The sequence below is a fragment of the Cydia strobilella genome, chromosome 14, assembly GCF_947568885.1.
Source record: "Cydia strobilella chromosome 14, ilCydStro3.1, whole genome shotgun sequence".
Lineage (NCBI taxonomy): Eukaryota > Metazoa > Arthropoda > Insecta > Lepidoptera > Tortricidae > Cydia > Cydia strobilella.
In genome coordinates, this window is record NC_086054.1 from 10,541,263 (window position 1) to 10,566,328 (window position 25,066).

The 25,066-nt window shown below is 36.3% G+C and overlaps 1 protein-coding gene across 5 annotated transcripts in view; it reads right to left on the reverse strand.

Moving 5' to 3' along the window:
• LOC134747195 (AF4/FMR2 family member lilli) overlaps nucleotides 1-25,066 on the reverse strand; it is a 265,189-nt gene that overhangs the window by 18,411 nt on the left and 221,712 nt on the right. The window contains exon 1 of one of the 5 annotated variants that reach the window (XM_063681789.1): nucleotides 7,658-7,941. The exons of the other annotated variants lie outside the window; for them this stretch is intronic. Within the exon in view, the coding sequence (XP_063537859.1) occupies nucleotides 7,658-7,763 (106 nt within the window). The 5' untranslated portion in view covers nucleotides 7,764-7,941. Of the gene's footprint in view, nucleotides 1-7,657; nucleotides 7,942-25,066 lie in introns of those variants that run through there. 5 annotated transcript variants of the gene reach the window in all.

Genomic DNA, 25,066 nt, shown 5'->3' on the forward strand with positions numbered 1-25,066 from the left:
GCCCAAGCATACCAAAACTAAATAGAAACTGCCTTAACTGTCAAACAAAAAGCCGAAAGCTTTGATAAAGTTACCCTTTCGCTCTAATAAACATCTTGAACAGAAAACCATTCTGGAAGAAAAGCAATTTTATCTGAAATATACCTCGCAATATAGAAACTTCTATCGTAGGTATTAAAGATTTGGATTTTGCGGATTTCGTCACGATTTCGTATTCCCATTGCAGCATTATACCTATAGAGTCGAGTTGTGGACTAAACAATATGTCACTTCAACTTCAACATTCGTACCAACTACAATCAGAGAGTCCCTCTTAAACTGGGAAACGTACGCTTTCGACGTAGCAATGGGAATGAAACGTCAGAGTTCGGGCATCGACGGTGACGGGTCAGTGACCCCGCTGACGGTCAGCGTACTGGGGGTGTCGGAGGTTAGGTCTACAATACGTCATTTGATTAGAAATTAGGCTACAATAATTCGCTTTAAGAATTAGAAAGAACTGCGCATAAGTAAAAGGAGGATTTTTATTGTAAAAATATTACTGATTTAAGTGCCTGGTTTAGAACCTTATTCTAAAAGCTAAAAGACGTCGATTTTACTTTTGAATTTACTGGGTGTGCCGGTAGGATGAGTACAGATCGTAGTCATAACGATGTTTTGAACAATATGTGTGGTGACATTATTAATAAACTTACTAAAGCATCACAGTTAACTAGTAGGAACAGTAGGGCAACTTTTAAACTTATAGTTGGATGGAATAAGCATGTTAAGCGCTCTCACGGGGAGGTTAGGTTTGCTCTTCAACAATGACTGTATGTTTAATAAGCCGCGTTCGGGTTCTTTGTATGACCACATGTGTATCACCAGAAAACGCTTCAAGTCCGCACTAAAATGGTGCAAAAAATAATCAAACTCAAATTGATATACTGCCACAAAACCATAAAGTGAGACATTTTAAGTTTTTGGAAGAATACTAATAAATTGAATCCTAAGCCGTGAGTGTAGCGGGGCAACATGATTCCATATACTTGGCAACGTCCAACATACTGGACTTAGCAAAAGCGCCGTATAATCGACAACGGGAAAAATACTGGACATTACACTTTTTATGTGTGTTTTACCCATAAATACAACACATTTTTATGTAAATCATACTGCCACGTAAGAAATAGTTAGTAACCTACTACATGTTTTAACGCTGCATAATACTGTCATATAAAAAAATATTGAAATATGGGAAAAATGTAAGTGTCGGATGCTTCCTTGAAAGCTCTGCCTTTGACAAAAATATAATGTTAACACTGGTTCCCAATATTTTTTTATATACTTAAAAATAACATATTACTTACTTACGCTACCAGGAAAGTATCACAATGATTTAATATTTGGTGCAGATTTTTGTTCTTCCATGTCCAGTATAGTGAACGTTATCGATTTAAGGGTTAACTTTATTTTTATTTTTTACAAATTTATAGTTCTCAGATTTTTCCATGTACTTGTAGTGTAAGACGATTCAGACGATATTACTTGCCAAATTCCATAGTTCTAGGTCAACGGGAAGTACCCTATACATTTTGACTCCCTTGAGAGTGTCGAAGTATATGTATACGGTTTTTGCGGCATTTAAACAGCCATATCTTTTTTATACGTTAACTTAGAAGTTTGATTTTTTTTACAGCTTCAAGGGGCTGTAGACCTGAGTATATGGTTTTAATTTCAACTCAATACCTCCACGCGTTCCCGAGATAAAGCGTCTTGACAGACAGACGGACGGACGGACGGACAACAAAGTGATCCTATAAGGGTTCCGTTTTTTCCTTTTGAGGTACGGAACCCAAAAAAGGCATCTGTTCGGTACCTTATTATTTTAAATGTAAAGTTTATCCACAAAGACATACTCTTATTTATGTTTTCATTTCATGCCATTTCGCTGCGTACAAAACGGGCTTTAAAGTTAATGAAATTTTAAGGATTGTAAAAGTCACGGTACACTCTTAGCGAGCACTAAATACAGGCCATAAATGTTATTGCAACACATTTACATTGTTTACGTTTCGCTCGTATTGCTAGAGAGCCTGAGACCTTCGGACTAGACGGTAAATCTTCGTAGATAAAAATATAATGTACGTACCGTCATAAACTTCTGTTAACATAATTTATTGCCGTGACGCAATCCTAAGGTTTGTTGTTATATACGTGCGAGTTGTGTAGCTGCTCGTATACTTGAGCAAATAAGGCATTAAAGTACCTAGAAATTCTAGAACATAGGTCAACTATACCGCGACTCTCATACAATTATTTTCCTAATATAGCAAGTATATTTGCAATATAAAATATCCTGAAAATGCGTTTATCCACGAATTAAATTTATCTAGATCGAACTTTCATCAAGCTTTCTTGAAATTTCTACCAAACAGTGAGGGAAATTTTAATATTGTTTGTCTAATTATATGAATAATAAAACCTCTCAAATATTCACCATACTTACTCTTTTTGAAGATTGTACCACTGTGTAATGAAACGTTGTCTCAATAAGAAGACAAAACAGCTGCATATCGCTATATAGCCGTACTTACATTAGAGCATAATTAACCGTCCCTAATGCATCGGCGTATGTAGTTTGGATCGAGGAGGCTCGGAGGGCCATTGAGGTGAGTGCCATCGTCATCCGTGTCGCTACGTCTTGAGACTAATTTGTGGGAACGTTGCTGTGAGTCACGATCGTTCCATCGAATGCACTGTTAATTGACTACGAGTATGTGTAACTGTAAGTCTTACCATGCTTAATATGAGCAAGCTTTTATATTAAATTTTATTATGTGCTTAAAGGTGTGTTGCTTTAACTAGTCTTGTGTACTTAGTAAGTACAGTACTTACTACTTACGGGTTTGATTTTGAATATTAAGAGTTCTTTCTCTTCTCTGGTAACTTACGATGACTTTCAAATAACAATGTTTAACTAAGCATTTTAAATTGAATATGGGTAGTTCTTAATTTAAAAAAATACAGCTTTAATGGAATACTCACAGTAAATTTTAACTGTTCAGTGACACCGGCTGAAATAATTTGTACTAGCAATAATAACCTCAAAAATGGAAGAAGGCGCCATTTCATAATATATAGTTAACTTGTTAGTATTCATCGTCAACGGTCCGAGTGCGTCTCGTCTCTGTACCGTAGCGTCACGATCACACACCGTCACGCCCCACGGTGCACAATTATGTTCAAAAAGGCGTATGTGTCATTGAGATCCTTACAAACATACATCTGTTTGAGAACGCAATGTACGCTTGACGTAAAAGATTTATACACCTTAAGTCATCTGGATAAGGTAAAAAATGAATGTGTATTTCCTTTTAGTTAAGCCGTAAAACAATAAATGGTCAAGCGTTTTCTCATTGTAACCGTTCAAACCCTTTTGTCTTTTACTGAACTCATAAAATATGTCATTCTTAGAAATTGTACCGTATAGCGCGAAAGGGTTTTAAGTTAAGGCTTTATTCTAATTTCTTTGTCTGCTTTAAACAATTAAGGCGGGACAGAAGGCCCGAAACGTACCGAGGGACATAAATAAAGGTGACATTGAAATTTCTGTTCAGTTGTATGAACCCGTGCCTTGAGTATTTATTTATGCAGATGTTACTGAATTGCGTCTGGGCAATCATGAGTATTTGTGAAATATCTATTGAATAAAAAAAATTACACAGCAAATTTAAGTAACTTAAAGACAAAAGGAATATTTGATATAATTTATTCGTAAAGGTTTATTTAGCCAATACAATTAAATAACAACCTGGTTGCAGCGGATGTGATGTTTTTTGTGCGTGTATAAAGAGGGTACCTAAACACATGCTGCAAACGGAAGTCTGATTGAATGCCGGTAAAATAAAAAGAGTCGCATTCGAAGAAAAGCAGAACAATAGTGTTTTACCAACAACAGAATTCTATAAGGAATGATATCATGAGCGGTGTAATTAATATTTTAGTTTACCATAAAAAAATGTTATTTGCTGGTTTTATTCAGACGAATATTCAGATAGCGATAAAAGTGTAAGGTGTAAGTGATGTAGTTAAATGCCTGTGGCTACTCTAAACTCTTAATCATTGACCCGCTATAATAATATAATTAAATTTAAACAGTGCAAGATATGTAACAAACAATTTTACAACTCCTTTCTCACATCCACATCACAACCAATCTACTCATCTACTATAAATTCATAGGCATTGCGGTTGGTCGTAAATTTTTGCCATCTAAAGCCAAATAGCCTAAAGAGGATTTAAGAAGTGTGCCAGGGTAAAAGATGTAGGCAATATAGCTGTCGAAGTGTAACAACCAAATTTATGAAAATTGATTGAATTGATGAAACCTGGGAAACGCTTACGAGTATAAATATCTGCAATTAACAAGTTACACAATACACATAGAGCCGAGAAACCTAAGTAAATGTACGTTTATATTTATATATGTACATTTGCCAACGCCTGAGGACTTTTTTTTTATTTTTTTTATTCATGTATTTATTTAGGGACTTTTAATCTTAAGATTACGCCAGTCCTATCGTACCTTAATCTAAATTACACTCATCTACGGCCTGTAGTAGTATACTGACTAATATAATTATACACAAATAAATATATCTCCTTTGCCTCTTCTGAGATTGGTGCCGCCAAGATGCTTTGAAAAGCGCCTACATCTAACCTATTAATATTTAGTGACTTCATCAACAATTGTCTTTTACCTTCGTTCCGTACACATTCCACCAGTATATGTTGAACATCCTCTACAATATTGCAAGCTTCGCAGTTCGGGGATGGCTCTTTTTTCATCATAAAAGCGAACTTCTTTAGAGGAATGTGTCCTGAACGAAGTCTTAACCCTATTTTAATTAATTTCCTACTTAACCTAGCACTCATAAACCAAGGAATATGAGGAGGTTCACATTGCATAGTCCTGTACCACAGGAATTATACGTTGACGACGTATTAAATTAAGTAAGACCATAAGATCTAGAAACGCAAAAAAAATTGATCATTACCATTATCCTTAAACACTATCGGCGTGTCAAAGTAAACCAATCGCAAAATTGCATTCCTATCGGTAAAGCATAAGAGGCGAATAGAGCCATGTATCTTTGCGCGTGTCACGTACAGATTCAGAGTTCCAGACACAAACAGACGAAAATGACACGAAGTGATGATGGAGACCAAGAATGCACCACAGCCAATTGGGAATGCGCTTCGCCGGATTGATCTGATACAGTTTTTATTACTCGCTTTACATTACTGTCATACTGTCACGACTGTTAATGAGTTTACTGTTGTACTAGAGCAACAAAGAATACCAGCATCTAGAAATACAGTTTCAGTTCAATATAATGCCAATATAAATTTTTGGACACCTTATTATCGCAAAAGGCATAAAGTTAGTACACACGACCGAGTAGAGTAGAGAAGACTTTTTCTATCTCTTATTTTATTCACAACCATTTAACTATTAGTTTAAGCAAAAGCTAAGAATAAGATGTTTGTTTTGTGCAGGTTTTCAGATCAATTGGCAATCCAATACGAAATCCTAATAACAAGTAACATAAGCTACATACAAGTCATACAATCCAGAGAAGCTAGATTCCGCTCTTTAGATATGAAGGGGAATCTTCATAAGGACTTCCATCTTTCAGAGATGTTGTCTCCTAAAGCGAAAACATAACGAAACCAGAAGCGATTTTGCCACGCAAACCTAATGGTACTAGCGAGATATTAGCACATTTTAATCTGCATCAGGAAGTACAAAACGACGCTAATAAGATTCGAGTCATTATGATGGAAATCGGATAACTCACCCGTCTAAAGGAAAATGGACTTAGTATTGTGAGAACTAAAAGTGTTTGGGGTGACTTTCCTTTAGCGGTATTATCGTGAGGACAATGCCATCGCGTGCGCTCTGGCCGAGGTGACATTTAATCGTGTGAGTTGAAGATCGATGTACCTGGATAGTTCCCATGTATGTTATCTTCGTCTTAGTTATAATACGAATTTACTTGTTATTTCATACATTCAGGAGAAACAAATAATAAGGATGGTGACGACCACGTCCAAAGCGTTACGTTTAACTCTATTTCTAAATTTTCGATTGCTTAAATGCATATGATCCTCACAAAAAACAGGATTGATTGAAATAATGAAACAAAAAATTGTTACCAAGTCAATCGTAGCGCCATCACCAGCATATTTACGTCCCGATGCTGGGCACAGGCATTGTCTCATAAGAGGTTTTTGGTTAGACAATATCAATTAAACACTTTAAACAGGACATATTTGACCGTTTGCATCTACTATTCTAGTGCGCTGCAGTTTGAACGCAAACAGTTATTAGAAGACGAATTCTCATGTCGATCAGCAAATACATGTGACGTACAAAAATAAAAGAGTACAGATTTTGCGCATTTCAGATGTAATAATAATTTAAAAGTTTGCATGTACGATGTAGACGAACGTGATGATTGATGAAGTTACGTATGTGTGCACGTGGTTGTTCGTTCCGTGGACGTAAGTGCATTTGTATTGAACGTCGCATGACGGATGCAATACAGCACGTGTAGGCTTAATTGCAGGTTAATCGGATCAACGGAAAGCGAATCGGTTGCAAGCCTTTATCAAAGTGATGTAACGAAGTTTTTATTTGCGCAAGCCTTATACAGAAGCTATGCAAGATGATACATAAGATTGCGCGTTGACAATACCCGTTTTTACCCTTTGGGTACGGAACCCTAAAAATTAGTTTATATTACTTATGAAAGCAAAATAATGTATGAATGTATGTGTTCGTATATGATTTATAATTGTAACATATTTGCTGTGACTTATTTTTCAAAAGTGATGTTTAATAAAAAGACATCAAGATCGCTAACCTTCTTTCTAATGCTAAAAAACCAACTATAGCGACGATAACATACGACGAAAATACCAATATTTGGCTTGATTATACCTCTTTATTAGCTTAAGTAGGCATATCAGTCATTTACAGTGTTTACGTAAACAGATTACAATCTCATCTCTCCGACGGTAAACCAGCTTATTGTTTTACGAAATGTAGGCATGTACTCGACTCTGTTTATAATGCAATCATCTTTATCCAGCTGTACTCGTATTGAATTGAATTGTCGGCGCAATTAATGTTTGCATGTTGCATGTGCTCGAGCTGTTTTTTCCCTAACAGGTGTCTTTACTACTGTCATTACGTAACTAAATATACTTTATGTATTAGTTAACTTTTTTAAAATCGATAACTTCAAAAGTGTGTTTAATATTAGGTACTACTTTATTAAGTATTTGTCAGCGAGTGAATTCTAGTGTAGGCAACGCTTTCGTTTACCAACATTCTGTTCAGTTTAAAAATAACCGATCTAAATTAGTAAAAGGCATCTCTCCGTCGTAAAATTGAACGAACTTCGTTCCTTTTACGAACGGAATCTATTTTAGATGGATCTTAGCCAGATATTGTATAAAACAAGTAGGGAACAAATGTACTATAGATTTAAATTAGGTATTCCATGTGAGTCACATTGACTCATCCGTTTTCCGGTACGTGTTTATCTAAGCCAATTGGAGACCTTGCAATAAAATGATAAATACAATATAATAAAACTAAACGTACCATAGACGAATTCGGGTCCCAACAAAACATCGCCACACTCGATCAGCTGTTGCAGCAGTGTCAATCGGTTCTGATAACCGAAATCCGTAGTGAGCAATCCAAGCATTGTGTCACATTATAAACATCACAACACAAAAAAAAAACACACGAACGTCCACACAACACCGGATCAATCGATACACTGAGGAACCATTTTGAATTTAAAACATGTTCCGTTTTTGGCGCGAAACAGCGGCAGATGCGTACGCGCGTGCGACCGTCTTCCGAAAGCTATTACGACGGACAGGTGGTGGCAGTGGCATGGATGGGGTTCTTCCTCGCCCCGTACGCTGGTCGCGCGACTAATCGCCGGATCGATCGAGCGCAAAGTGCATGCTGCAGTCACGTAGTCAGTTTAGGAGGGTGCGTATCGAACCGATTGTATTCTAGTTCATTCTTTGAGAGTTTTAGTTGAACGTCTTTTGTAAGATTTTATTAGACGTTATGCTTTTAAAGCGTTTCTTAGATTTAAATGTAATTTAAGTCTTAAAGATGGCCTTAATTAATAGAGCCAAAGCTAAACATAAATGTTCTAATACACTTTGAGAGCTAAAGTCCCAGTCCTAAGCATTCTCGCCCCTTCAAAACAATTATTGTTAGCGAATATGGTAATGCCACGTAAGAGTAATATAACTCATCTCATGATATCATAGTTAGCACTTCATAACACCGTGGCGAATATCTAAGATGTAAATCTCCGTACAGTGTGGGGGTGGGCGCACGAGAGGGTTGACTATTATTACCGGACCAGACGGGGGGTTGAATCGCTTGATTATGCACGCATCAACGTATATGCATTGCATCGATTTCGGCTGTCGGCAACGTCCGAACACCTCCAAAAGTTTTACTATCAGTTGATTTATTATTGAAATATCATCCGTAGGGACATATTTCACTCGTGCACTGTTTACAGTATTTGTTGTTGTGGGACACGTGGGTACAGTCACGCGAGAAAGCTGACGCGGACGTCGCGACGCGCCGGCGGACGCGAGTGTACTGGTCGTGCGTAGCGTCTGTCGTTCAACGCGTATGCGCCGCTAGCATAGTGTGGACGGATCTAATTAGAAATCTTATTAGATTCTGTTTTGCTTTATGTGACTACGTTAAAGATGCTAAGTATCTTACTCTTTTTGACTATTATTAAGTAGGTACATTGTATATTTTATGTAGTTAGTGTTTCAAAATATACAAACAGATTTCGGCTGAAACTTAGAATCAAACACATAGATATATATATCGAGGCTTATCGATGTATTACGCAATATACAGGTAGTCACAGTAGCTTACACAATACATGAGGAGGTAATAGTTGCAATTAAGGGTTTTTATTATTGTGTCATACATAAACGTCACTATAACTTCTGTGACTGAGATTAAGTAAGTACCTAATTTTTATTTTTATTTTCAACCAAGAATTTATAAAAGCTAAATACCTAGTCAACAATTTCTTTCAACCTTAATTTTTCTTCGAATGCCTCATTCCAAATTTATAACCGAGTCTCTCTCGTTTGACTTCATGAGTTCATGAAAATTAAGTGCCCTTTTATAAAAAAAAGGGTTATTGTTGTTATTTAATATTAATAGTTCGCGGGCCAGGAGCATATATCGCCAGTCAACGCCTCGTGGCTGATAATTTGTCAGATGATAGTTTAGATGCTATCACGGATTAAACAAATTGTCAGCTGGTCGTATCGCGGTGGAAACACCGTTGCTGATGTTGATGACTGAACATGTAAAAAAAATTTTTTTTTCAGTCCGCCTCCCAGTTGATATTGTCTCAGATGATAGTTTAGACTAGATGATTAAAAAAAAATCCCGTGTTTCGGTGGCTGCAACGGAGCGGCAGCTATACGAGTTATCGCCCGGGAGGCGATTGGTCATGTAAATTTGTTCCTGGCTCGCGGTCTATAAAGACTAAACGCGATGAAACCGGGTCACGCATGATGAATCTTTTAAATGAATGTACATTTTGAAGCAGCATTTTTCCTTTAATAATTTGCGGTTATCAAACTACAGAACAAAACCAGAAATATAATATAGAATGTCTGTGACTTTGAGCGTTATATGTATAGTCCACGGTCTTCTCTTCTGACAGTATTTACCAAATTTTCCATTAAAAATATTTCATTATTTTTAATTATATAAACCAAATTATAAATGACAATAAATACAGATTATTAAAATAAAAAAACTGCTTGAATATGTGCGTAAGTTCGGTAAAAATATATACGTACCAGATCATGCATGGCCGGGTTTCATCGTGTACAGTCTTTAATTAATTTTTTCCCTGTTTTATAGGATGCCAACATACGATATATTTTTGTTCAATTTAAAATCGGAACAAATATAGTAAAAAGACCATCTAACCTGATAAAACCCACCACAGTTATATATGTATCTAATGAAATGAATTCAAAATATTCCTTTAATAAAAGTAAGCATTTTCAGCTGAACATCGAGATCTCACCGAGCCCAGATATCATACACATTTTATTATATGCTTAACACATCGCAAAGTTAGGATAATTTTTCACCCACTTGAGATTCAAATAAAAAACCGATCAAATACGTGTGTACCTGAGTCGTTAACTTTTATTGTTTTGTCCACAGTCTTCTTTTTCTCAAATGAGTTGGACCCGTCTATTCCATACAAACCGTTATCGTATTAATCAAGCATATGTTTTAATCAGAAACAACCAGTAGTCGAGCACTGGTATCGAACAGGCTCGAATTCCAAGAAGCCCGAGCTGGAGATCTATTTCCGAGCCTCGTTACAAATAAGCCAATATTTGCTCGAGCCATTCACTCGAGCACACCACGGGCACTCAGTATAAATGTACATTTGAATTAACTATTTTTAGGATGGGGATTAGTCACATGTGAAATAGATTATTGCTGGACTTAAGGATCAACTCCTAAAAAAACAACAAGTTCGCTAATGGATAGAACAAAATGTCTACTCAATATACATGTACCTATATTATTATTATTTGCGGTCTAAAGACCTTAAGTTTGGTTTTTAATAATTAATTCTTTCAAAACTTACTCGAATTAGGATGTGCATTTTGTGGGTCCTATTCCTAAACCCTAACTTGTCCCGAGGCGAATTTGTTATTAATACGACTAATCTTCTGTCTTCATAACCGCTAAACTCTCAAATACATTCGTATATAGATTTAATATGGCAATATACGTTAAAAGTTTAGTTCCTAAGCAAAATAAGCGGGAAGCGAGGCGGTGCGCGTTAGAGGAAAAACTTTTACAGGTTGTCCCATAAACAAACGATACTATAATACAATCCCGACAATCATTCATTTTAATTTTATTTTAGCTTAATAATTAAATAATTATAGTTGGCGAAATATAATTTGCACCGATTCGACATACAAGTCGTTCGAGAGATCAATGCAAATTTTATTTCGTCAATCATACCATAAAGTGTACTAAATACCAGGTAAAAGAACAGAAAACAGGAAATAAAATTTAGTTCACAATAAAAGTATCATGCACTAAATTATGGCAACTGTTACTAAATTTAATCATTGATATGCTGTAAATGCTGTAACAAGTAATCATATGTTTTTTTACAAGAAATCCGCTTTATTACTTTAACAATGGCTACCTAACACGTTCTCTTTGGCTATTAAACATGATCAATGGATGCCTATTTGTGATCAATAATACGAGAGCTGGGAAATAATAACAGATAGAGGCCGACAAACATGTAACGGATGTCCCAAAAAGGACGCAAGATTTCAATTTGCCGCCTTTTTTGTATTTTAGTGCTGGCAACCCTCAAAAAATTTGACAGCTGAATGTTTAAGGTTTGTGAAAATGGCGGGTTATACGAAACATCAACGCGTGTTTATTAGTGAACAATATTTCAAAAGTAATGATAGTTTGGCGGGTACGGTTCGAAAATTCCTAGTCGTGTGATCTTTCGATTCGGTGATCAGAATTGGCCCCCTAGATGTTGCGATTTAACGCCTTTAGATTTCTTTTTAGGGTTACTTAAAGTCTAAAGTCTACGCCAATAAGCCCACAACCACTCATGCTTTAAAAGAGGAAATTCGACGCTGCATCGGAGAAATTCAGCCGCATCTATGGAAAATGGCCATAGAAATTTTTGACAAAAGAGTGCGTATGTGCCAGCAAAGTCTAGGAGGACATTTGCCTGACGTATTATTCCACAAATAACCCTATTTTATGCATTTCAAGATTTTCTATACAGATGTATTATAACGAAAAAAAAAGTGTTTTTCATCAATTTCAAATCTTGCGTCCTTTTTGGGACACCATTATATAGCAACCAAACCATATTTTCCTTGGGAGCCATGGTAATTAAACGAATATTCATTCAATAACCTAAGTAACAAAGTTCCAAATTAACTTTATAAGGCTTCGTGTGTACCTAATACAGGCATGTTTCTAACCCGAAAATGAATCCGGAGGTTTCTTTACCAATACGAATACCTATTTGTATTGGTAAAGAAACCTCCTAGGTGTAACTAGGATCATATTAAATTGTAGCAAATTTGAAATACGGGAAAGCTAACAGGATGTAAAACTGATGGGAAAAGTTGTACCTACATATTTACGTCGTACCTACATAATAAACGCCTTGATTTTTCTTGTCAGTTATCTAATTAGTAGAGGTCAGCGGGGGTAAGCAATTTACCTTATAATTTGACATGCCTTACGTCATATATAGCTCAATTAATTAGCTAATTAGTCTTTAGAAGAATGTAAATCTAATAAGAAACAGGTATCTCCAACAATTTAATAAAAAATAATACAGAAAACCACTTGCTCCTGACATATTAATTATAACGTACTCTATCCAACTCTGCAGCTCCCTGTTACCTCAAAGAGCACTTATTTTTTCTACTCCATTTTTAATATGTACCTACCCTGTATTGTTTATTTTTACTTAGATTCATTTTCCTTCATTGCGCATGTAATAACGATAATTTATGTTATTTTTTATTTTCATAATAACAACCCTCTTACTTTATATTCATTAATTTTAATTATTTTTTATTTATTTATTTCTTGCTTTATATCAATTGCCCCGCGTATTTATTAAAGTATAACCTTAACTGTAATTACTTGAGACGTGTAAACGATCATGTTACTACGGTAGTTGCGGGGCTGCCGTGACGCAACCTTGCCACTCGACTGTAATCCAATCAAGTACGTGATTCTGAAGCTGAAACGTTTTAATTACCAAAGTATGTAGGAAACTCCGGTTGGCTGATAGTAGTTGAGGTAAGTACGAGATAAATAAGCCGGTAAAGAGGATATTTTCAAGTCGCGATGCGAACGCCCCGCCTAGTTAGGAACCAATTACAACTTTACATTGTATAATGTGCAAGCTTCCAGGAGGCGTATTCAGACTGTAATAACAGGTTAAATTTGATCTGGATTTGTTATGAATATGATCTGTGAGTTACAAAAGTGACTTTTCTGTTTGAAGAAGTGTCACTTTTGAAACTGAAAGATAATATTCATAACAAATCCAGATCAAATTCATAACCTGTTATTACAATCTGAATACGCCTCCAGGCCATATTTTCGGTGTGGTACCTATGAGATACCGCTAGGTGCAATATCACTTTGTTATGTAATTTTTTTCTAAAATACGACTAGTTTTATCTAAAACCCGGCTCTTCACAGGGTATATATAAGCGCTTCCGTGCAAATGATTAGTGACATAACAACGAACACTACATTTTAGTAAACTTTACTTTTTTATACTTTGGACATTAGTTAATCTAAATTACATACGACGCTTTATTACATATCGACCATATTTCAAAACTAGATTGACACTCAAATATGCAAGAGCGACAGAGAGGCAGAGGCAGATAACTAAATTTAGATTTTAATTTTTTGCGGTAGGCGCTCTGCAGAAATATGAAGCAAACAGTCTCTCGACGTAACCGAGTATAACTTCGAAAACAAATGAGAACGTGTTGTTAATGACCAGCGAAGAGTCGTAAACGCTGATTACGAATGTTGCTTACTTAGAAGCTATAAAACCTTATCAAAACAAATGACTACACCGACCATCGCCAGTGGAACAAACTTATAGTTATACACTTAACGGTGTAAACTAGATCTAAATAGTGTTTATGTATAACCAGTACGACCAATACACGCAAATATGTTGTCATAATTTTCAATATGATCACTCAAAGGTAATTGCTGGTTTGCGTTTGCAAAAGCATGCTGCTGATTTGCATTTGTAGCCACCTGACGAAGCCTGCGTTGCGGATATCTTACATATAAACTAGATTATTTTTTAAATTTTGTTTTGGCCATATCAGAAATTCACATGTCTTAGGTAATGTTTGTATTTTGGATGAACTTAGATTAAATACCATCGTAACCACCGGTGTAAAAAGTTACAAACTTCGTATAAAAAAGGTCTGAAAACTTTACTTTTCTCCTAGGGTTTCAGAATTACCTCTATATACTAGAACTGTAACTACCTTTATAATATAAGGTGATGATATTCAGGGTTGGAAATGTAAGCCTAATTCTAAATTGAGACAAAATTAGTCTATTGCCTACTTTGAAACTTAAAACTTTGTCAATAGGGCTATACCCTAATAGTAACAGCTGACTTGTTACCAAACATGTCAGTGATAAGACTAATAAGCATTTAAACTCATTTCCATTGTGAAGAAATATAGGAAACTGCGACATTTGACACACTATTATAACATAACTGATAAAAAGTATTATTTACTGAAACCATTAACAGTGTTAAGAAACATATCGATAATTTATCGGTGTTTGGCAATAAATTCCCCCACTAGAAATTAAATAATAGTAATTTATTGTCGTGGTAAGAAATGCTCACATTGCGGGCTAGAGTTAATTAAGTTTAAACGGACTGGGGAGTGTATGCACTTCGCCTCCTTATTTTAAACCAACAAAGTCAACCTTGCAGTTCATTTTCGAAATAAATTCCTTAATCGTTGAAATTAATAAGTTTTTTGCAAAAATTTCATTGGGTACAACTTTTTATCGCTGTCTGTACTTTTTTCCACAGGCATCTAGGACAATTCTAACAACCCCAAAGACAATTAGTTTGCGTTGTTTCATCACAGAGTTCCCATGGCCACGTCCTGTATCCACCATCAGATCAGCTCCATATCATCTTTATTGCATTGTCATCCGATTTACAAATGCTATCTACATCGCAACCTACCTACCACCACCTACCTACCTACCTACCTACGTATGCAAAATTTCAGCTCAATCGGAAATCGGGAAGTAGCAGGTCTTCAGCTTCCAAGATTTGACCCACACTAACATACATAGGTACTAACAGGGCAAGTTAAATAAAAGCTTATAAAAATTAAGCGAAGATCCATATAAAACCAACGTCTCTATCAAAGAGGGGTCCGACTAGTCAGCGTAGCAACGAAAATCGCCACCCCAATATACATAAGTACATAACCCTGCAAAATTAAACGGGCAGCCTTTACTAGCGCCACGCTTAAGCACTACTGAATATCTAATTCACCACACTGCACCGGCCATTAGGGTTGTACCATTTCCCAGAAAATTCGCAAACTGTGACGTAAGGAGCTATTAAGAATTTTTTATTAAGTTTAGTGGCGTTATTCATAAATGCGCTTCAAGCCTCAATTAGTAATAGTTTGTCTTCATTTGTCATTTTGATGTTTAATACTAAAAATATAATATGTGATAGTATTTAATGTAGGTCATCTCACTCACCTAAAAACATATTAGCATTTTTTACATAAGATACGGAATAATATGGATGAATAAATAAAATCAAATTGTGAACTAACTTTAGTTGTAGCATGTAAATACAAATAACATACGTAATCCTTGCGAAATTAAACAGCAGCCTATACCAGCGTGTAGCGCCGCGTTTTAGCACTACGAATATCTAATTCATTACACTGTCACTGGCCATTAGGGTTGTATTATTTGCCGAGAATATTCGCAAATGGAAATAGCTCTGACTTTAGTCCCTATTAGGGATACATATTTTTTCTTTATGTTTGAAGGCGTATATATAACGTATTTAATGTACAGTCGCCATCAGATATATCGAAGCGGCCGAGGTGCTCACAAATATCTAAACACGCCTTTATTGTTAAGGAGTTAGAGTGCCTGTTCAGGTATTTTTGAGCACCTGTTCAGGTATTATATCTGAAATAGATAAAATATTTAATTTCTAAGTACTGGGCATTTTATCCAAATGTTGCTGTTTACATAAATATTAAAAATATGATATGTAGTAAATGTAAAGTAGAGACCGTCGAGTAAATCATCAAATGATATCTTCCATACGGCAAATGTATGCAATGGATAAGATTAGCACAGGTCCAAGGAATTGGGTTAAGTTAAGGACGCTAAGAACGAAAAATTTGTCAGCTTATTCAATGTGGGATATGCCCGATATCCCAGCGCCCATCCCTACCGGTTATCATTCCAAAAAGTGTGTGTTTAAACTGAAGTCAATTCTCCGATTCATCCGCCCTGTTGTTGCAACCTTGTCAAATAATATAGCACGCTGCGACCATAGAGGGTGAAGGTGTGGAGTTTCGTTTTTATTCGGCCAGTTAGACGCTCCCCTCAATGGCTTAATGTGTAACACGTTTACGGGACTTTAAATTGTTTGTTTATTATGGCCGATGGAGAATTGGTGATCAATAAAATAATATTACGTCATTGATAATGCCAAATCCGACATGTGCGCGATTTTATAATCAAATTAATGAATACCTTATGTATTTTATTGCTAGGTAACTATTTGTCAATCAAAAATCGAGCACATAACGGATTTGGCATTCTTAACGAAATAAATGTGTTACTTTTGTAAATATCGCCTTCGGCAATAGTGTAGTTTCTCCTGATTTGTTGGTTTAAAAACATTATTTGAGATAAAACCCTAATTTATGTTTGACCTAAATTTATTTAAGTTAAAATACTTGCTTTTCAAATACTGAATATCAAAGCTTACCAAATTAAACGAGGCTCCGTTTCAGCAACGAATTAATTAAGTATTGCTCAACACAGACAGTTTTGTTTAGTTTTCCAATTTATGTTTGACTTAATAGAATTATGACACATTTTAAAATCAAATCGTGGTTTAGCAGAAGCCGGGCGCGCACCCTCGCAAGTGGCGCAAGGTCAACAGAGACCCCAATATTAAAACATAGTTTATTGCATGCCCCCCAAAGCGGTGGCGTGAGAAAGAACTGACTACAGAATAGGCTGGTCGATAGTCGTTTTAACACTTATTTTACCTACGTGACAAATGTCACCGGGCATTCAACTAGTCATACATTTCTGAGATGAAAGGACTATAGAATAATATTATAAGGGGACTTATTGAGCTTAGAAACAAATTAAATTAATTTATATAATTAAGTTACCGGTAAATTTGCAATATGACTAGTAGAAGTATAACACTTACGGTAGATGTCGCTAGGGCCTCCCTAAGGCTCATATATGGTGGAAATATTCGCTGTTTTGGGTAAGTTTATCCACTTTTAATCGTGTCTGTTATTGATGTGTGCAATGAAGAGTATTGAAAGTATTGTACTGTATTGTAAAATACCATCTCTATATATGTAGTTGAATTTCATCTACGTATTACTCGTAATTAATGCAAAATTTGTTTGTTTTGTGTACGCGACTTTGCCTCAATTGGTAATTTATGTTCTACTTTGTTGGTATGTAAAATGTTTCTACTTTGCTCCCCTGTAGGTAACTATGCTCCAATTTTATAAAATGATTTAACGTTTTATACATTCAAAAATTATATTTCTATGTCATATGTATATTCTCCGTATATACTCTTTTATAAATTTGCGTCCCCAAGTAAACTATAGGTAGGTAAATAGGTAAACAATATTCATAATTTCCTTAATTTGGAGCTAATATTGGAGCAAAGTAGGACCTAATATAATTATTATACTTCATGACTATCCTGACCTCCTCCGCCTCATTCCCTTAGGACCTCAAGTTAGGCTCTCTACTCTTAGTAATTAATATTTGATTGATCTTCGCTCTCAAATAGCCGCTGTTCTTCGTATGAATACGTGTAGGTATTCCATAAGCGATATCTAAACCATTGATTAAGTTAAAATTTACGAAATGGGCTCATAGAGGATTAGAAGGGCCTATATATATTAATATATTTAATAAAACGTGTAAAATATATTTGCAATTATGCAAATTCACGGTATTAGTTGGGCCAAAAAAATTACGGTGAATTGTCTTTGTCAAGTGATAATTGCCTAATCAGTGAACTAGATGTCCGCTTGTTGCTTGCTAATAAATACGCGTTTACTGATTTTTAATATATATATGTAGGTACCTATTGCTTAAGACCATCGTAAATACACTGATTTGAACTTTCACGATTTTTACTCATTATTATTCACAACGACGGGACTTAATCGCGTAAATCGAATATCGTGAGTGGTGTGTGTCGATCCAGTGACATCCCTAGTGCGCACAAAACCTAGAAGATGTTGATATTGTTGATGTCAACTTTAGCCAGTCTTCTCCGAGACCACAGGGACAACGCCGTCCTCGAAACGTTGGAGGTAAATTTAATACTTAATTTTACGCGACCATCGTAAATACTCGTACATCGGGTTAAAAACTAAAACAATGCGATTGGAAAATTAGATACAGCGGCTTGCAACCTTCGGCTCTGGTAATAAATCACTCCAACATCAGTAAACAAGATCCCGCCCGGTTCCCGATGGACTTACTTTATTACAATATAGTTCGGATATTTATAAGTTTAGGTGCCATCGCGATCACGCTTCTGTTTGTAAGTAAACATTGTTAACGAGTTCAAAAGTTAAACGATTCTATTTAAAAAAGTATTAGGTAGTTATTAGTTAGCGAAAAATTGAGTCGATTCTTCTTCTTCTTCTTTTCACGTGCAGATTTCGGTATTACTGTCTAATTATAAAATTATTCCATTTGCTAAAACGATAAATAATTAAAAACAATAAATGTGTTTCGTCTAGTTTTAATGAGAAACTAAAGAGCGACATAGTGCCGTAATCATAGCTTGAAAATTTCAAATTCCCTCAGCCAAAGGTCTTTTATGGCAGCGTTTAAAGTAACTAAAGCCGCGTCAAAAAACAGCTTAAAGCGACGTGGTGACAAACTTCAGCCGAGCCAAAAAAACTACGGCTGTAACCGCTTTTAGCTTTTCAGTAATTATATCATCCGATATTATCGCGCCATGGCTTCTAAAACTGAATCGCGTTGTCGCATACGCTATGCATTTAAAAATAATGGAGTGACGAGGACAAGCAAAAGTTGATCGCCTCAGTCAGTCGACTTTTCTTGATCAAACGCGACATGAAACCGGAAAACAACACCTTAGAGTTCACTTTGCAATATACATACTCGTATATACGGTTTGAATGATATTTTCGCAACACAACATAATAATACATACCTATTTTGTTGAAATCCAAACTTTAGCTCGCGTATTTAAGAGTACCGGGCCGGCCGAATTTCACCTTTCCATACAAACGGAGTTTCGTTCTCATTTTAAAACTACGTGTTAGTTGGTGTTAGATTGTAACGAAACTTTGCATATACTATGACATGAAGTATTTCTAGGCCTGTAATTAGTTTATATAGCACCAGTTAATAAAACAAACTAAATGGAGTACAAAAAATTTTTTGTATGAAAAACTTAAATTCGCTGTATTTTTGTTACTATGGTATCTGAAGCTACATAAACTAATTACAGACTAGATATACCTTATCTTATTGTAAGTAAGTACAACGTTTCAGAGCAATCTAGCGAGTCGTTTGAAAATGAGAGCGTAACTACGTTTGTGTGGAGAACCGAGCTTGCCGGGGACTTAAAAGTTAAAGTTCAAGTTACAGCAAACATTTTAGAGAGATCGCAAAAGTCATCACTAAGATTTTCATTTCCTGATCGACAACCATCGCTTGTTAATGGATTTTCATAATTTTCTTTACCGCGATTTGAAACAATAAAGTCTTGTTTCGCTTGATGGTGGTTGGGCCGTTTCTGGTGCGCGGTGGAGGTTGATAGGCGTTCTTGTGGGGGCGAGTCTTCTTTCATATCGGGGCTTAGGGAGAGTACTTGGAGAAGTGCATGCATATGGGATTGCTGCGCAGCGCGCGGAATCTGTGCACAATTTTACGAACCGCTTGTTGAGACGTTATGAGAAAATTTCATGTGTATTTCTATAAAATACGTATAATTCTTGAAGCGAGTGCTTGAGAAGGAAATCTCTGATGTTATCCGATTTCTTATTACCTTTTTCCAGCAAATAGACGTTTAACAACAATACTTACAACTTAACCTTCTGAGCTCAAGTGATTTTTCCTTTAACACAAATCAAATCCATAAGAGTTGCGGGCGAGCAATCGTGCGAATATTCGCGCGAACACTCGCTGCGGGAGCGGGCTGGGCGGCTTGCGCGCTGCATACTAATGTGGACGACCCCTACTATGAACCCAAGTTTAAGTAGGAATGAGAGCATTATTTTTACACACTTACGTCAAATGAGGCCCATCAAAATGTGCAATTATTTCGAGAATTCCAATGACAAATAATCAGTTTGATATTATAGCCTATAGGCCGAGGTGCGTGCCATGACTGTCTTGTAATACGAATATGAAAGTTTTATTCTATTTCTTGTGTTAAGATATGTAGATTTTATTTCTTATTGTAAGTACAGTAGGTCCTACAGGAAGATAAATGTAAGTATGTACTCTTACTAAATCAAGAATCGGCTAATCCCTCGCGAGTTAAATTGGCTATTTATTCCCGATCCCGATCCCGAGTGGAAACACAATTTGGAAAAAGCATATACATAAAAGTAAAAAACAAATGTGACGAAAAACAATTCAAATATTCTACATACTGAACAAATCGAACATGTAAAAGTATTTAACCTTTTGATGTTTTAACAAGATAAATTTTGATTCTGGATTTCACACAACAATTCTACAACCGAATCCGTGCAGTGCATGGCTCCCATAATCGTGAACCGATAGTTGGCTACCCCTCCCCCGACACATAAGATGTAGGTGCGCGTTTTATCACCGCACCTACTAGAGTACTCTATAAAAGTAAAACATCAAAGTTGGTGACACACGAGGCTATAGAAGGAGCTATGATGTATTGGAATCATATTGGTTTATGGGTCCTGCTTCCACTTCAAGAGAAAAAACCAACTAGGTACTATTATCGTTCTATAAATTTATAAATGTGAAAGTATGTACTTGAATGTATATTTAAATAAATCACACAAGAACGGCGGATCAGGTTTGGTTGCAAATTAATAATTATTTATTTCCTATTAATTAGCGAATAAATAGCCTGTATTCAATTATACTGGGGTAAACCCCGAAATCACAAAAAAAACTGCTGTTGCATAGAAAACAAATGATTACATAATGTACTAGACAGTAGATTTTTTAGCGTTTTAGGGGTGGGCCTCACTCATAGTAAAAGTTGACCTACATATTCACCATAACATAACAATATCACTCTGTATATTTCTTATAAAAGTGATTGTGCAAGTTGTAATAATTATAGCTCGCGATTACGACCCGCCCCCAGTGCACCTAACTCCTAGCAAGGAAACGATCTCCCACTCCGCGTCCCCTTTCCTTTGTCCGGGATTGACGAAAAATGCGCAATAACCACTCATTTACCCATTGTGGATCACAATCTCTTTAATTAGTGACTTTCAGACGCTAATGATGTAACAAGGTATTACGAGGTTTTAAGTGATCTAGATTAAGGGTCTGATAAAATCGTTTAGAAATCTGGCTTTCAGTTTCAACTATAACTTCTTAACCGTCGCGATTATGTACGACAATATATCTATTTAAACAATTTGCATTGTATACCTGTCGATCATAAGGTTAATCCTTGACTAGGCCAAGCTTACAAAACTTCAAAACAATAAGTAAAGGTATATATATATACTTTACAATTCCTTATTTTCCTCATTTTCACACCACAACGGTATTACAGCGATAAAAATCCTCGTTCCCAGTGGACATTGGATCTCGAAAGTTTCCGGTAAACAATCTCGTTACTGCGCAGAAAATACGTAAATAAACACAGAAACACACCTTCGCGAAACGTGACAACAAGACCATAGGTTTATCTAAACGCGGGACCCTAGATCGCAATAATCTAAATCGGTGCAGCGAGCATCAATACTACAGCAGTTGTAGTCCTATCGGTTGTAAACTACCATCTCAAAATAGACGCTCGTAGTACGTAGTACGGGGGATGGGATGGGGTGGGCGCCACCCCGTCGTGGTAAGTGTGCGGGTCGATAGGTGGCGCTACGCGATTAAATTGGCATATTGGGATGCGATTCAGTCGTGACGCGAACGGAACACTATTTCCGTATTACTCGCGCGGTATCTAATCTACGGTATTGTTCGATGATTTCGATGAATTTGTTCTCCTGAAAAAATCTCGGGCACAGTTTAGTCGCGTGAGAATATCGTCTAGACTGGATACTTCACCGGAACTGCCTCGTTACTGAATCTCGAGGTTTCTGAGCACCTCTTTGCAATTTTGCGAAGATTTCTGGCGATAATTTAGTGCAACTCTGCATATAAATGTTACTTGATAATGACTATTTCTACGACTAGCACGTTTAATACGGAACTTCTTCTTCTTCCTCGCGTTATCCCGGCATTTTGCCACGGCTCATGGGAGCCTGGGGTTAGTTTGACAATTAATCCGAAGAATTGACGTAGGCACTAGTTTTTACGAAAGCGACTGCCATCTGATCTTTCAACCCAGAGGGGAAACTAGGCCTTATTGGGATTAGTCCGGTTTCCTCACGATGTTTTCCTTCACCAAACAGCGACTGGTAAATATCAAATGATATTTCGTACATAAGTTCCGAAAAACTCATTGGTACGAACTGGCTTGGGTTTGAACTCGCGACCTCCGGATTGAAAGTCGTACGCTCTTACCGCCAGGCCACCAGCGCTTTTACGTTTAATACGGAACACGTTACTTTTATAACGTTTTTGTGTGTCTTGTATAGTAATAAATTAACGTTCCAACTTTGAAATAGCTCGCATTAGCTAAATCAACAAACTGTCGGAAACATAACCACACGTTTGAGTAAAAGCCCATAAAAGCACTGACATGCCTGTTTAAAAGAGAGTATTTGTAGAAAAAGACGAATGAAACGGTATTAAAATGATGAGATAGCCCGTCGATTCTGTTCCTAGATAGCGAAGGGGTAGATGCTTCAATTTCCCGTCGTCTCACAGTTGGCAATCGCAGCAAAAAGAAAGAATCGTGTCAGTAGAAATCCCACTTTTCTGTAAATGTTTAGTTCTTCGCGGGGCTCGCCAACTATTTGGGTTCTGGATACCGAGTTTAACACTTTTCGTTTATTGAAATATTGAAACTTTTTATTACAGTTTTCATTCATTCACATGATTGGTACGTTCTATTATGTACGCAGTATGTAAATAGGACCAAAGTGCACAAACACGATTTTTTGTTAGCTATATGATGATAAATTATTTGCAGCCATATTCTAAAATAGTGCGGAATTATTACATAATATCTTGATAATGAAAAAAAGCAGATCGTAAAAAGTAATAAAAAAGAAATCTCCTCGAACCTCGAGAAAGGAACCTCGTAAGGTTCCTATTTACCAAAGCATTAGCAATAAGAATATTATAGTTTGTTGTAAGAATGTATCGCATATCAATATTATTTACGAAGAAGATTTACTGTAGATACGGATGAAGCCTAGCCTTCTATTACCATCACTTCAAACTCTTTCTATTCAGGAAAACCAATATAAACAAGAACTCCAAATCCTTAATAACTACGATACGAATAATTGCAGATTATATTGACACTAGTCTGTTCGGCACGCGATGAGAACAGCCTTGAAAGGAAAGTTAGGCGGGCGGGTGGGAACCGGATAATACCCAGGGGACGGTGGAGTAACACCGGCACTGTGGATTTTACGACCCGAATATATACTTAAGGTTCTGTTATACATTAATTAAGGTGACCCTGTTTAAACAATACATATAAATAGACAATTTGCAAGTTTAATTTCAAAATAATAGAGTTCACTCGATTTATTTTTTATTTTATGAGCTAATAAATCAGTTTCAATTTGTAGATCTCCTGAGGACTGTTCTTTAAAATCATGATTTTATAAGGATTCTAATTTTTCTTCTTTGCATCTCTTCTTCTTCTTTCTCGCGTTGTCCCGGCATTTTTGCCACGGCTCTTGGGAGCCTGGGGTCCGCTTGGCAACTAATCCCAAGAATCGGCGTAGGCACTAGTTATTTACGAAAGCGACTGCCATTTGACCTTCCAACCCAGAGGGAAAACTAGGCCTTATAGGGATTAGTCCTATTTTCTCACGTTTTCCTTCACCGAAAAGCGACTGGTAAATATCAAATGATATTTCGTACATAAGTTCCGAAAAACTCATTGGTACGAGCCGGGGTTTGAACGCGCGACCTCCGGATTGCAAGTCGCACGCTCTTACCGCTAGGCCATCAGCACTTAATTATTTTTCTTCTTTGCATCATTGTAATAAAAATTAGATGAAATCTACCACTGGTCACGAGTGTAACTGCTGTGAACCTTTTTGTTTTAGCATACAGGACAATTTTTTGTAGAAAAATAAAATACTTAGATTGACTAAGTTTCAAATGCGAAACGCCGTGTAAAGAGGTTGACTAATATAATTTTCAACTCAGATAAGAAGATACTATAGATAATATACACATCGTCAAAAGACGTCTCGTCTAGACAGCGTCAGTAGCAAGTACGAGTATAATGGAGACGCGCTTTGTAGTAATAATTTACTTACATACTCTTCATTTTGCACTTTAACCATCTTCAAGTAATAATAACAAAGAAAGTAGGTAACTATTATACAGCGTTCAATTGACTTTAATAAAATGATAACAAAACCCGAAATTTTATATCTACTTAACTTTTAAGAGAGGTGACACGAAATTAAAAAGTTAAAAGATAAAGGCAAATTTGTTGTTTAATAAAAGTACCACTTAGTGGCACGATAATTAACAGGGCCAGGCCACGGTGCGAGCGAGAACGAGTACATAATTTATGTAGATTATATCCTCGGGGTGAAGTGGAGAGCAAATCCAACCCATGTATTTGCAACAAACTGCTCTCCAAACTTGGCCGTGACGTAATAGGAATTAGTAAGGAAGAGTCAATATGGCCGCTTTGATTAGATTGCCTAAGAGGATTTTGTCAATTTCGAATAATTCATTAGCATTTCAAATTTACAAATAACAAAACCTTTTTTCATTATT